Raw genomic sequence first — 14,067 nt, forward strand, 5'->3', positions numbered from 1 at the left:
AAACTTTTCTGCAACATTTTTTTTTTCATAGTATTGTCAATACTTTTGTTCTATTTTTTACATGGAGCCAATTATGTATAGCCAACATTTTATTTTATAATACAAGTACACAATTTAGTACAAGTGTCTTTTTGATCCAATTTTCAAATACCTTTTTGTATGAAATCAAATGTGGTGATACATGGAGAAAATGAACGGGAAAACACTTGCGTCACCAAGGCGGGAAAAGTCGGTGTTCACAGCTGCGCTCGATATACAAAGACAAGTACTTCATGTTGTTGTCAGTTTAGCAGGTAACACTTTACAATAAGGTTCCCTTAGTTAATGTATTAACAAACAATGAACAATACATTTATTACAGTATTTATTAATCTTTGTTCATGTTAGTTAATGAAAATACAGTTGTTCATTGTTAGTTCATGTTAATTCACAGTGCATTAACTAATGTTTACAAGCACAACTTTTTATTTTAATAATGCATTAGTAAATGCTGTAGAAGTATTGTTCATTCTTAGTTCATGTTAACTAAAGTGATGAACCTTATTGTAAAGTGTTACCGTTTACCACATTATAAGGCTCTATTTTTAAAGTGCATAATACTTGGAGCTTGTGAAGAACTTCAGCAACAATAATAATGACTTTCAAAGACTGTACGAGTGACTAAACGTAGAGACGATACATGATAATGGCGATGAGTACATGTTAGTGGCCCCGAACGATACACACTTCAGACACAATGTTCAGTTTGTTTGTGCTACATGAAAACTCCTTCAGATTTTACCGCCGCTTTTCTCTCGGATTATTAAAATACACAGTTGTGACGTCAAGCAAATAATGACATTCGTAAGATGAGAGGAACTCTCCCAAGTCCTCAAAGTCCCTGACTCCATCAGAGATGGATGGTAAGAAATGAAACGCGAGATATGAGGATGGTCGACTCCCTCGCTAACTAGGAAGAGGATCTGATGCTCGCCGGCCTCCCCGGTGGCGAGGATGATGAACTGCATGACCGCATGCTTCCTAGTTATCCCAGTGTTGGTTGAGAAGATGAAACGGCCCAGAATTAGCCGCTCACTGGTTGACGGATGGGACGTAATCTGGGCGGCGGGTCTGGATGATCTTGGGTCGCGCACGTTTGCCGCCCTCTCCTGTCTCGTCTTCGCCGTCGGAGCTGTCATCCTCACAAACGTGTACGATCACACTGGGTGTGTTGGTGGTTCCAGTGTGGAGCTCGTATTGTTCTCCTAAAAATACATGAAAACATTGCAAACATCAATTATTCCACTAACTAATATTGTACTGATATAAATAACAGAATTAAAAAAAAAAAAAAAAATGTTTTTGAACGTTTCTGTTCACTGGGGCTGCATTTATTCGATTAAAAAATACAGTAAAAACTGTAATACTGTGAAATAATATTTACATTTAAAATAACTTTTCTATTTGAATATATTGTAAAATGTATTTTATTTCTGTGATGCGCAACTGTATTTTCAGCATCATTACTCCAGTCTTCAGTGTCACATGATCTTCAGAAATCATTCTAATATGTTGATTTGCTGCTCAAGAAACATTTCTGATTATTATCGATGTTGAAAACAGTTGTGCTGCCCAATATTTTTGTGGAAACTGTAATACATTTTTTTCAGGATTCTTTGGGGTAAATATGATTTAAACAAACAAGCAAAAAAAAAAAAAGATGTTTATAATGTTACAAAAGATTTCGATTTCAAATAAATGCTTTTCTTTTGAACATTCTATTCATCTGTGAATCCTGAAAAATAAAAATGCATCACAGTTTCCACAAAAGTATTGGGCAACTGTTTTCAACATTGATAATAATCAGAAATGTTTCTTGAGCAGCAAATCAGCATATTAGAATGATTTCTGAAGCATCGTGTGACACTGAAGACTGGAGTCATGATGCTGAAAATACAGCTTTGATCACAGAAATAAATTACATTGTAACAGATATTCACATAGAAGACAGCTGTTTTAAATTGCAATAATATTTCAAAATTTGTACTGTAATTTTGATCAATTAAACACAGCCTTGTTGAGCAGAAGAGGCTTCTTTCAATAACATCAAAAAAACATCCAAATTCTTTGTCAGTGTAAATGTCTTTACAGTCACTTTTGATCAATTGAATGCATCTTTGCTTAGTAAAAATATTCATGTCTTCAAAAAAATCTTGCTGACTGTATACACAGCATATGCTGTTGATATATATAGTGCAGCACTCAAAAAGGTTTTAGTCTCAAGGTATACCATGGAAATGAGGTAAATAGGTTATACCTGGTCCTAGTTTAGACACAGCACACAGCAGGTCATAGTTGATGATGGGCTTAGCGTCCTGCGACTGCGCCCAGCCTACAGGGGGCGACGCTGGAGGAGAGATGAGGAACTGCTTCTCTGGTTTAGGAGGCTCAAGACGAGGACTGCCGATATGTACTGACTGTACGGGAGAAGAGAAAAAATGGAGGAAACAAGGAACAAACAAATCAGAAAGAGAAAAACATATGCATTTACATTTAAGATGCGTTTATCCAAAGCGACTGACATCGCATTCAAGATATACATTTTAATATTTCATGCATTCATGAAAATCAAAAGAAAAAATTTGCTGAAAATGTTCTCACCACCTCTGGTCATACGAGATGTAGATGAGTTTGTTTCTTCATCAGATTTGGAGAAATGTAGCATTGCATCAGTGTCTCAGCAATGGATGCTCTGCAGTGAATGGGTGCCGTCAGAATGAGTCCAAACAGCTGATAAAAACATCACAATAATCCACAAGTAATCCGCACCACTCCAGTCCATCAGTTAACATCTGGAGAAGACAAAAGCTGAAACAAATCTAGCATTAAGACGTTTTAACTTTAAACCGTTGCTTCCGGCTAAAATACGAGTCTATAATCCATAATAACGCTTCCTCCAGTGAAAACGTCCATCTTCTGTTGTCTCATATCAAAATCCACACACATATTTGTTTAGAGCTGTTTTGGCTTGTAAAAGGTGCTTGATCTGTGCAGATTTCTCTTCTGATTCAGACAAGAACACTTTTTCACTGGAGGAAGCTTGATTACGGATACAGGACTTGTTGCCGGAATCAATACATTGTTAAAAACACCTTAATGATGGATTTGTTTGTTTTTTACAAACACTCAGCTTTTGTCTTCTCCAGATGTTAACTGATGGACTGGAGTGCTGTGGATTATTGTGATGTTTTTATCAGCTGTTTGGACTCTCATTCTGACGGCACCCATTCACTGCAGAGCATCCACTGCTGAGCAAGTCATGTAACGTTACATTTACTCATCTACATCTTGGATGAACCATTCCTTTAAGATGTAAGACCATGAACATTATATTACAATATAAATACAGTATAATTAATCAAATGCTCTCATCACTAAACAAAAAGTACCATGCTAGACTTTAGAGCACCTTGGAGTACCATGTATTACTTCTTTGTGAGGATTATTTACCTGAGCGAAATACAGACGCATCTCCTTTCCATTGAAGTCGCTCTTATGGAGTTTGACTCGGGCCTCGGCTGCCGCCAACGCATCGGTGAAGTTGATCCGAACCCGTCTGAAGCTTTTGAAGAACTGGAACGACGTGCTGGGATCAAACGCACGGAACAAAGCTTCAAACTGCTCCTGATGACGCAAAATAAGGAAAAAACATGTCAAATAACTGGACTGAGATGAAACTAGACAATCACAATATAGAAAAATACAGAACAGTGCAATTTCATCCAAGAAAAACATTTTACAAGAGAGTTGCGAACATCATAGAAGGGAAAAAAACAACCTACGGGTCTAAATCATGAAACGGAGTAAAATGAAAATCATTTGTAAAACCATTCTTGCATAGATTGAACTAAATGTGTCTATTTACAAAAGAATGGTTTTACAAACAAACAAAGTAAAAAAAATCCTGCAGAAAAAAAAAAACAGCAAACCACCTTAGGCTGGTTTAAGCTGGTTTTCTTCAGCAGGGCTCTGCTGTAGCATGCAATAAATTCAATATTTATTAAGACAGCAACATTTCTATCATCTCTCTAAATATTGGCTCCAGCAGTTTGTGAGTTTTTCTTTTTCCTTCGTATTTTTTCATGCATGCAACACACTTGCCTGCAATTATTTAATGTAAGGAGTGTTAATTTATTGGTTTTAATAAACAATTTAGACAGAAATTCATTCTGCTTAAGTTTAATTAATGAGATCCAACATACACTACTGTTCAAGAGTCTGGTGTCTGTAATATGTTTTATTGTTTTTGAAATAATTCTCTTCTGCTTACCAAGTCTGCATTAATTTGATCAAAAATACAGCAAAATTGTGAAACATTACTACAATTTAAAAAAAGTTTTTTCTATGTAAATATGTTAAAATATAATGTATTGCTGTGCTCAAAGCAGTATTTTCAGCTTCATTACTCCAGTCTTCAGTGTCACATGATCTTCAGAAATCATTCTAATATGCTGATTTGCTGCTCAAGAAACATTTCTGATTATTATCAATGTTGAAAACAGTTGTGCTGCTTCATATTTTTGTGGAAACCGTGATGCAATTTATTTTTTGGGATACTTTGATGAATAGAAAGTTCGAACCATCTTTTTGAAATAGAAATCTTTGTAACATTATAAATGCCTTTACTGTCCCCTTTGATCAGTTTAATGCATCCTTGCTGAAAGTTCCTATACAGCTCCTTCCAAAAATATATCCTACTAACCCTAAACTCAAAAATAGAAATCAACTGAATACAACGTGTAAACATGTTTCAAGCTTCAAGCCTCCAATCCTTTTGCTCCAGGGCTGGAGAAGTAAGAACTCAAGATCAGCAGACCAACATGAGCAGATTAGGTTATGCATTAGAGTCCTAAGTAATGAAAGAAGCCAAACCTTTAAACTTATGGAAGACCAAATGTAAAAACAAAAAAACGATGCAATGATTAGTTGAATTTAAATTAGCACCAGAACCTGAAAGAGAAATGCATCCAAATGTCAATAAACCTTGACTTGATCATCTCACTAACAATCAGTCTTACCCGAATCTGTGGCCGACTGAATATCTCATGGTCCGCCGGTGTAGCAACTTTGTAGCTTTTACACAAAAGCACTGCAAAAATGCTGGCAATTGTTTAACCTTCTTAAGTAGGTTTACCATACATGGTGAAAAACTGTTAATGGTTTAACATTGCATTATTTGTAATTTTACTGTAAAATATTGTCAAATGTATGTCTTTTGCAAGTGAATTACTATATAATTTACAGTAAAAGAACATTCCCAAATATGGTAAAAACTTAAACCTTACATATACAGTGGAGAAAATATAAATGGTTTAACATTGCATATGTAATTTTACTGTAAAAAAACTGTGAAAATGTTTTTTTTATTTTTTTTGCCAGTGGATTACCATATAACTTAGTGAAAAAAAGTACATTCTCAAAAAATAGTACAACTTTTTAACATTCCCAAAATATGGTAAAAACTTGTTAACTGGTTAACTTTAAGTAACCTTACATATGCAGTGGAGAAAATATAAATGGTTTAACATTGCATATGTAATTTTACTGTAAAAAAATGTGAAAATGTTTTTGTTTTTTTTGCCAGTGGATTACCATATAACTTAGTGAAAAAAAGTACATTCTCAAAAAAATAGTACAACTTTTAACATTGTATTATATGTAATTTTACTGTAAATAATGCACATTTGTGGGTGAAAAACAGTGAAAGGACATTTGCAGAAAATGGTAAAAAGATGGTTGTTAAAGATAATGGTAAAAAGATGGATGTTAACTTGTTAATTGTATTAACTAAGTAACTTTATCATATATGGCTAAAATCTGTAAATAGTTTAAGATTGTATTATATGTCATTTTACTGTAAAATAATGCAATTGGTTTTGCTATTTAATTTACAGTGAAAAACCGTAAAAAGGACATTCCCAGAAAATAGTAAAAACCAAAAAATTATTTAAACCAAAAGTTTAAATAACCAGTTAGTAAACTGTAAGTAAACCTTACCATATACGGTTTACCACTACATGCAATTATACTGTAAAATACTGTCAAATTTATGTTTTGAGTGACAAAAAGCAAAAAAAACATTCTCAGAAATTGGTAAACAATGGTTAATAACTTGTTAATTAGTTTATGGTTGAAATAGAATAGTTTAAAATAGAAATTTATGGTTTGCGTAAGTGAATTACCATATAATTTACAGTAAAAGGACATTCCCAAAAATCCCTGCATGAAATATCACATATTTTATTTTTACATTATTTAAATGCTTCCGTTTCTTTTTCTTCAGTAATGTACATTAGGGTGTTTTGTGTTACATTTTCTGTTATTTAGTTGCTGTATATTGCATTATTTTAGTGTCATGCGTGTTATCCTGAATCACTTTTATTCTGGTTATCAGTGCATTTTGGTTAAAACTGATTTTTGGTAGTTTAAGTAAACTGGATATATTAATATTACTAACAGTGCACACTTTTTCACCAATTAAAATCATTTGATTCATACTCATTCATTTGTTAATGATTAATTCTGTGAACTTGTTCATTAAACTGAACTGACTCAAAACGATTTGCTCACAAATCAGTCATTGCTACAGCTTGTGAACAACTTTTGTTTTGTGCAATATTCTAGTACAATTTTAAAAACTCCCTGCCATGTCTCCGTTTTCTATGACCGTGGGAACCATTTAGACCAAATGGCAACAGAAAACAAGCTGACTGCTGTGAACTCACTCTTGTTTGTGTGTGTGAATGTGTTGATGGTAAAGACTGCATGGTTAGACAGTAACCCGTGAGTCTTGTCTAAATATTACACCGACCAGCGGTTTGTGTGCTCGCTGTGGAAAGACGGCGCATCTCTGACTCAATGGAAAAATGGAAATATGAAACCGAAATAAGGTGATGGAAAAAATGCAAAGGGAAGCAGACAGTAGATGGGTGTTATGCAAAGAGCAGTGGAGGTGAGACAGCGGATAGTTGTGCTGATATGTGAGCGGTGGTACACATAAGCCCTCAAATGATATTTATATCCAGCTGCACAGAAGAACATGATGATGGAACATATGATCCATTTACATAATATCTACAGTAGATCTATTAAAGTTTAATGACATTTGAGCTACTTCAAATGGCAGGGATTTAAATGACATAATATTAAAGCAGTGGCAAATTGGTGCAAATTCTTTACATCATATTCTGTTTCTGTTTATAATACCTGTGCAATAATAATTATCATATGCATTTATTTGTCTTTAATGAACACTACCTAATTTTTGTATTTATTATAACATTGTCATATTATTTAAACTGCACAGCAACCATCAGGAAACCTGAGTAACTGCATAGCAACACCCTAGCAACCACACAGCAACATTCTAGCAACCAATCAAAACACTCTAGCAACTGTATAGCAACACCCTAGCAACAACTCAGAACAACTTAGCAACAGAAACCCTCCAGAGCATGCTAGAAACCACATAGACAACTCCTAGCAACCACCCAGAACACCTGAGTAACTGCATAGCAATTCCCTAGCAACCACACAGAATACCACAGCAACACTTTAGCAACCGTTCAAAACACTGTAGCAATCATATAGCAACTTCCCAGAAACCACTCAGAACAACTTAGCAACAGCATAGCAACAATTCAGAGCAACATAGCAACTGCCTAGCAACCACCCAGAACACCCAAGCAACCACATAGCAACTCACACCAGCAACTGTATAGCAACACTCTAGCAATCCGTCAGAACACCTTACCAACCGCATAGCAACCATCCAGAGCGATCTAGCAACTGCCTAGTAACAACCACCCAGATCACTCTAGCAAGCATGCAGCAACACCCTAGCAACCTCCTTGCAACTCCAGAACACCCTAGCAACCACCCAGAATACCCTAGCAACTGTATAGCAACACTCTAGCAGCCTCCTAGCAACCACTTAGAACACCTTTGAAACCATCTAGAGCAACTGCCTAGTAGAAATCACCCAACACACCCTAGTAACCACATAACGTATCCTAGCAACCACATAGAATACCCTAGCAACCATCCAGAACATCTAAGCAACCCCAAAGCAACCACCCAGAGCGATCTAGCAACTGCCTAGTAACAACTACCCAGATCACCCTAGCAAGCATGCAGCAACACCCTAGCAACTCCAGAACACCTTAGCAACCGCATAGCAACACCCTAGCAACCACCCAGAATATCCAAGCAACTACATCGCAACACCCCGCCTCTATCTGTCTTGACAAACGTTTTATCTAATTGCTTAATTTACACTGTAAAGGTGGCACAGAAGCACTTCTGAAGTGGCATTTAGGCGGCTTTATACAGACTGTTTATTACTGCTCAGAGCTGGCATTAATGCATTTATTTATATTGTAAAAAAAAACTCTAGGCTACTTTGCTACTAGGGGCTGAAGTGCCTCAGAGCAGGCATCATTTAGTCTGGCTTTGCATTTTGCACTGAATTCTGAGCAGACACCGAGCAGCCTAAGCCTGGCTGCGTAAGTCATTCATATTGTATACCCTCCATTATCCTGTATTTACTGTACTAAAGGGGTAAATACATTCTGTGTACTGTAGGTACACGCTGTCCACTTCTAATGCATCAGCTTCAGAAGTATTTCATGTAATTTGCCCTGGGGCACACGCAGCCATAGTGCGACACACCATCTGTGCATTAGCTTCAAACTCACTTCAAACATATAGTCACAGTTTCTGCTATGAAAGGTGACAGAGAGAACGCAGAACCAGGTTTACGGTGCTGCACTGGAGGAACAGACGCAGAGCACTCATGCATACGGGACAGAGTCAATCCCAGGACAAAAGCCGAGTCACATGTGCACTCAGCCATAATGCAGGACAGCTTCAACATTTCCCCATGCTAGATGGTACTGGTACAGTATTCTCAATTGCACTGTTTCGCTGGCTCTTTAATAATGATTAAAATGAGGATTTGGGTGAGGTAGAGCGGTCAAACATCAACCAGGCAGACATTACACTACAAACACAGAAACAGGTGAAGCTTTACCTTTCAAAACAAGCTGGTGGAATAAAGTGACCTGGAATGTCTAATGCTTAACCATAACACATGCGAGGTCAGTAAGATATTTTTAAAGCATGATGCATTCAATTGTTTAAAAGTGACATTAAAGACATTTATAATGTTCAAATAAATGCTGTTTTTTTTAAATGCTGTGAATCCTGAAAAATAAAATGTATCACGGTTTCCACAAAAAAAATATTGGGCAGCACAACTGTTTTCAACATTGATAATAATCAGAAATGTTTCTCGAGCAGCAAATCAGCATATTAGAATGATTTCTGAAGATCATGTGACACTGAAGACTGGAGTAATGATGCTGAAAATTCAGATTTGATTCACATAGAAAACAGCTATTTTAAATTGTAATATTTCACAATTTTACTGTATTTATTGATCAAATTAGTGCAGCCTTGGTGAGCAGAAGAGACTTATTTCAAAAGCATTAAAAAACATACAGACTCAATCGCAGTGTAGGTTGCTCAGTCATTGGACAAGGGATAATTAACCCAAAAATGAACTTTCTGTCATCATTTGCTCATTGTCATGTCATTCCAAACATTACACTAAAGAACTACATCAAATGTGGCAACGCAATGCTCAAATTATTTAATTTGAGGGTGAATAAAGGCTTAAACTGTATTCTGTTCATCATACAAAGCGCTCGCCACTTCAGAAGACTTACGGATTAATTTCACGCTATCTTTACGTTCTTCTTTTGTGCTCTGATGAATAGAGAAATTCATCCGAGTTTGGAATAACAATTTTCATTTATGAATGAACTATCCTTTCAAGGGAAGACCTATAATATACAGAATGACCATTCAGCGTGTTACGTTCAAAAGAACAATCACAACATGGTTTTTATTTCATCAATTCATGACATAATTGAAATGAATCACAATTTAGTCACTCAACTTCATAGAGAAAGATAATTCATTTTTAAACAGTATCAGAGATATTTAATAATGCCAAAATTAAAGTTAATATATATATATATAGAAATATCATAATCTTTCCATATAAAAACCGGAGATGTAAAAAAATGACCGACTTCACTTTTACATCAGATTTGTGCAATGCTCTGTCTTATGGAAAAGCACAGCTTGTTTATTTATAATTTAGTAATCCTGACAGACACCTGGCCTTCTTCGCTAACACATTTTCCATTGTTTTTATGGGATAGTTTCAAATTCCACACTTAATCCAAGTTCCTGCTAAAAATAGCCCTCTTTGGAAATGGCGATATTACATAATAAGCCTGATTTTAAACAATACTGGGATGAAAGTCATGCATGGCAGAGAAAAACAACTGTTTCATAAGTGGCTTCAAGAGATAAATATGAGCTAGGACAGCGAGCGACCTTTGACCTCAGTGGAAAAAAAATGCAAAGCAAAAAATGCTCTTCTTTTCCATGAGAGCAGCTGAGGTCAAGGATATTTCTAGGAGTCTGGTTCCTCACTGAACGTCCTTTTGTAGCAGTAAAGCAGGTGTGGAGCTAAAATAAGCCATGGCTTTGTGGAAGCTTCAAACACCCTCACTAAACAGAGACCCCAGCGGGTCATAGTCATATTATTAGAATGGAAAATGAGGGAGAGGATGGAAAATGGACTGTGTTGGGTTAAGAATCACATCACTGAGAGAAGCACCAACTGAGATTTTCAGTCGAGCATCAGGATTACGTTCTGCTCAAACTTAGTATTAAACTTCAATCGATAATCATCGGTGCTATAGACCTAAATAATGCCTCAGGTCTCCTCCTGTTGAGAAAAAGTGTGCTGTTAGTTTTCCAATAAAACAGGTGAAGGTCGGGCCGAAGAGAAATTTAGCATTACATCGCTTACTCTGCAGTGAATGGGTGCCGTCCAAACAAGCTGCTAAAAACACAAGTAATCCACACAACTCCAGTCCATCAATTAACGTCTTGAGAAAACAAAAGCTGCATGTTTGTAAGAAACGAATCCATCATTAAGACATTTGTAACTTTAAACCATTGCTTCTGGCTAAAATACGAGTCCAAAATAATGCTTCCTTCCAGTTAAAAAGTCCATCTCCTGTTGTCTCTCACATCAAAATCCAGCCACATATTTGTTTAGAGCTTTTGGCTTGTAAACGGTGCTTGATCTGTGCAGATTTCTCTCCTGATTCAGACCAGACCACTTTTTCACTGGAGGAAGCGTGATTATGGACTCGGACAGAAGGTTTAAGCCAGAAGCAATGGTTTGAAGTTAAAGGGGTCATCGGATGCCCATTTTCCACAAGTTGATATGATTCTTTGGGGTCTTAATGAAAAGTCTATAACATACTAGGGCTGCACGATTAATCGAATGCGATTGTCATGCGCATTTTGTTAGTAATGCCGGGTCTGTAATCAGCAGTAAATCATCATCACGTGATTTCAGATGGAGCAGCATTTACTACACATAGCCGTATTTCACTGACAAGTTACGCAAAAAAAATTGCAGACGATTTTATTGCGCGATTCTGAAATCGAAGAAATCGTTCGCGATAATGAAAGCTGTTTGCGTAGCTTCTCAGTGAACTACGGCTCTGTGAAGTAAATGCTGCTCCATCTGAAAGCATGTGAAAATACCACATTTAATAACATATTTTTACTCCAAACTCACTTCATAACGTCAGTCGAGTGTTTGAAATAAATCCTTCTGTGAGATGATGTGGCTTCTCACACAGAATAAGGCACGCAACATATTTCATAGTATTTAAGCAGTGATAAAGGCATTGCATTATAAATATACTTTATTTTAATGAAAATTATAATAATAAGAACTCAGATAAACCGTATATTGCCGTAGTCGTGTGTTTATTAGTCACGTTGAATCAATGAAAGCAGTTGAATCCATTTCGATTTATCGTGCAGCCCTATAACATACTTTGGTTAAAATTTCTCAATAGTAGTGTAAAGAACACCCTTTTTACCTTGTTAATATCAGCTCTTTTCACAGCAATCTGTTTTGCTGCATTTCCCTTTAAATGCTAATGAGCTCTCGTCACCCCTCTCTTCTGTGGGGTGACGAGCCGTCCTGTTTACTTTAGCCGCGAAACTTGCTAACTAGCATATTATTAGGAAAGGCGATTTGCAAAAATTCATAAAAAAACCCTTATACTCACTTCATCTGTAGGTGAAGCTGGATCACGAATGATTCGCATTTAGGTAGACTGGAGGGCGCATTCCCTTCAAAAACGAAAGTAACGTTAATCCCCTGCGTCTTCAGCGGCTCAGATGTCGGGAGTAAATGACGACTGCTATGTTCATTATTACATCCAACAACAAAACACCTCAATCACTTAGGAGCCATTCTTGTCATTCTTGGACTGTTTCATAGCTCACTCAGAGCGGGTCTAAGGTAAGACGGCCGTGTCAGTCAACTATCGTGGGAGTGGCCTGGGTCTGTGTGACGTCACACAGCCAATAAGCTGAGAATGGCTTGATTTGAAAAAGGGGATAATATTTATAGAGATTCAAAAAATACCACTGGGTGGATTTTTATCATTATAGGGTGGTTGTGTACACACACTGCCAACACACATTTATGTTCAAACAACATGTAAAAGCGAGTTTTGCATCCGATGACACCTTTAAAAACATCTTAATGATGGAATTGTTTCTTACAAACAGCAGCTTTTGTCTTCTCCAGATGTTAACTGGTGGACTGGAGTGGTACTTGTGGATTATTGTGATGTTTTTATCAGCTGTTTGGACTCTCATACTGACGGCACCCATTCACTGCAGAGGATCCATTGCTGAGACACTGATGCAATGCTATATTTCTCCAAATCTGATGAAGAAACAAACTCATCTACATCTTTTAACTTTTGAGTGAACTATTCCTTTAGGTAATTTCTTGTAAACCATTTTATAAACAATACAGATTCTACATAAAATGAATTCGGTGTGGCTCATACAGTGGCACAGTAGACTGACTTGTTTGGTTTGTTTAGTATTGAGGCAGATATGTATTGTGAGGGAGCAAATATGACTAAAATAAGTGAAATCGCGATGCATTTTCTATTAAACACAAGATGCATGTTTACAAATACACTTGTGATGCCCGCCTTGAGACCTAAAGCCTTTCAGCTTTTTAGCATATTATCTGCAGGACATGGATTTGTTCAAATTAATGTAGATTACAAGTGTACACCCTAAAAAAACTACTGTGGTACTATGTCCAAAAAAATTATAAAAATGCATTTCCAAAATACCATAGTACAATGTCCAAGAGAACAGTGTAGTGCCATGGCACTTTTTGTTGCATTTTAGTAAAACAAGGCAGAAAAGACATCACATTCCCAAAGTAAAATGTCCAAAACATTGTATTATTGTGGTGCATATGCAACTACCATTCGTCAAGGGACAATGTCCAAACACATGGCAGTACCATGTCCAAGAAAACAAGGTGCATGAAACAATGGTATTACCATGACACAAATAAAAAGCTTTTTGTTTGTGCAATGCTCATGTCCCACAAGCCTTACTCCAGTAAATGAATTGTGATTGGTAAAGAACAACAATGTAGTTCGTGTCCTATATGGCTTTGATGGAAAACACTTCCGCGAGATCGGGTCTGACTGCTGCGGTAAAGCGGGTGATAATCAGGGTAAAAGCAGAGCGAGTGCACGCCTACCTTTAACTGCTGCTCATTAAAAACCTCTTCTGGCACTTTGCACGCGATGAGCGCGTTGGGTTGGTCGTTGAGCTGGACTTCAGAAGTCGCCGCCCCTCCGCCGCTCTCTGACTGCTGCATGGCAACAGATGTAACCGCGGCGTTCGGTGCCTTTGATCTCAACTGCGGTGCCTTTGATCAAACGTTTCAGCGCTCAGCTCATGGCGTCATGCTCGGCTTTCTACCTTCTGCAAAAGCAGCGTCTCCAAAACCTCAAGCTGACACACGCTACTGTTCGTGCAAAGCTAGTGCACATGAAATGTGCTGCATAGTGTTACTAGCAAAACCGTGATGTATTCCTG

General features: G+C 37.0%; 1 protein-coding gene across 1 annotated transcript; it reads right to left on the reverse strand.

Moving 5' to 3' along the window:
• Positions 1-571: 571 nt before the first annotated feature.
• On the reverse strand, positions 572-13,860 carry LOC107718018 (calcipressin-1-like). The gene is made up of 4 exons (XM_016524936.1): positions 13,727-13,860; positions 3,490-3,663; positions 2,297-2,456; positions 572-1,244 (listed from the first exon to the last, which is right to left on the reverse strand). Exons 1-4 carry the CDS (start codon positions 13,844-13,846, stop codon positions 1,072-1,074), a joined length of 627 nt encoding a protein of 208 aa, XP_016380422.1. The 5' UTR covers positions 13,847-13,860; the 3' UTR covers positions 572-1,071.
• Positions 13,861-14,067: the final 207 nt, after the last annotated feature.

Source organism: Sinocyclocheilus rhinocerous, unplaced genomic scaffold, assembly GCF_001515625.1.
Source record: "Sinocyclocheilus rhinocerous isolate Xijiao unplaced genomic scaffold, SAMN03320098_v1.1 scaffold1835, whole genome shotgun sequence".
In the NCBI taxonomy this organism is placed as follows: Eukaryota; Metazoa; Chordata; class Actinopteri; order Cypriniformes; family Cyprinidae; genus Sinocyclocheilus; species Sinocyclocheilus rhinocerous.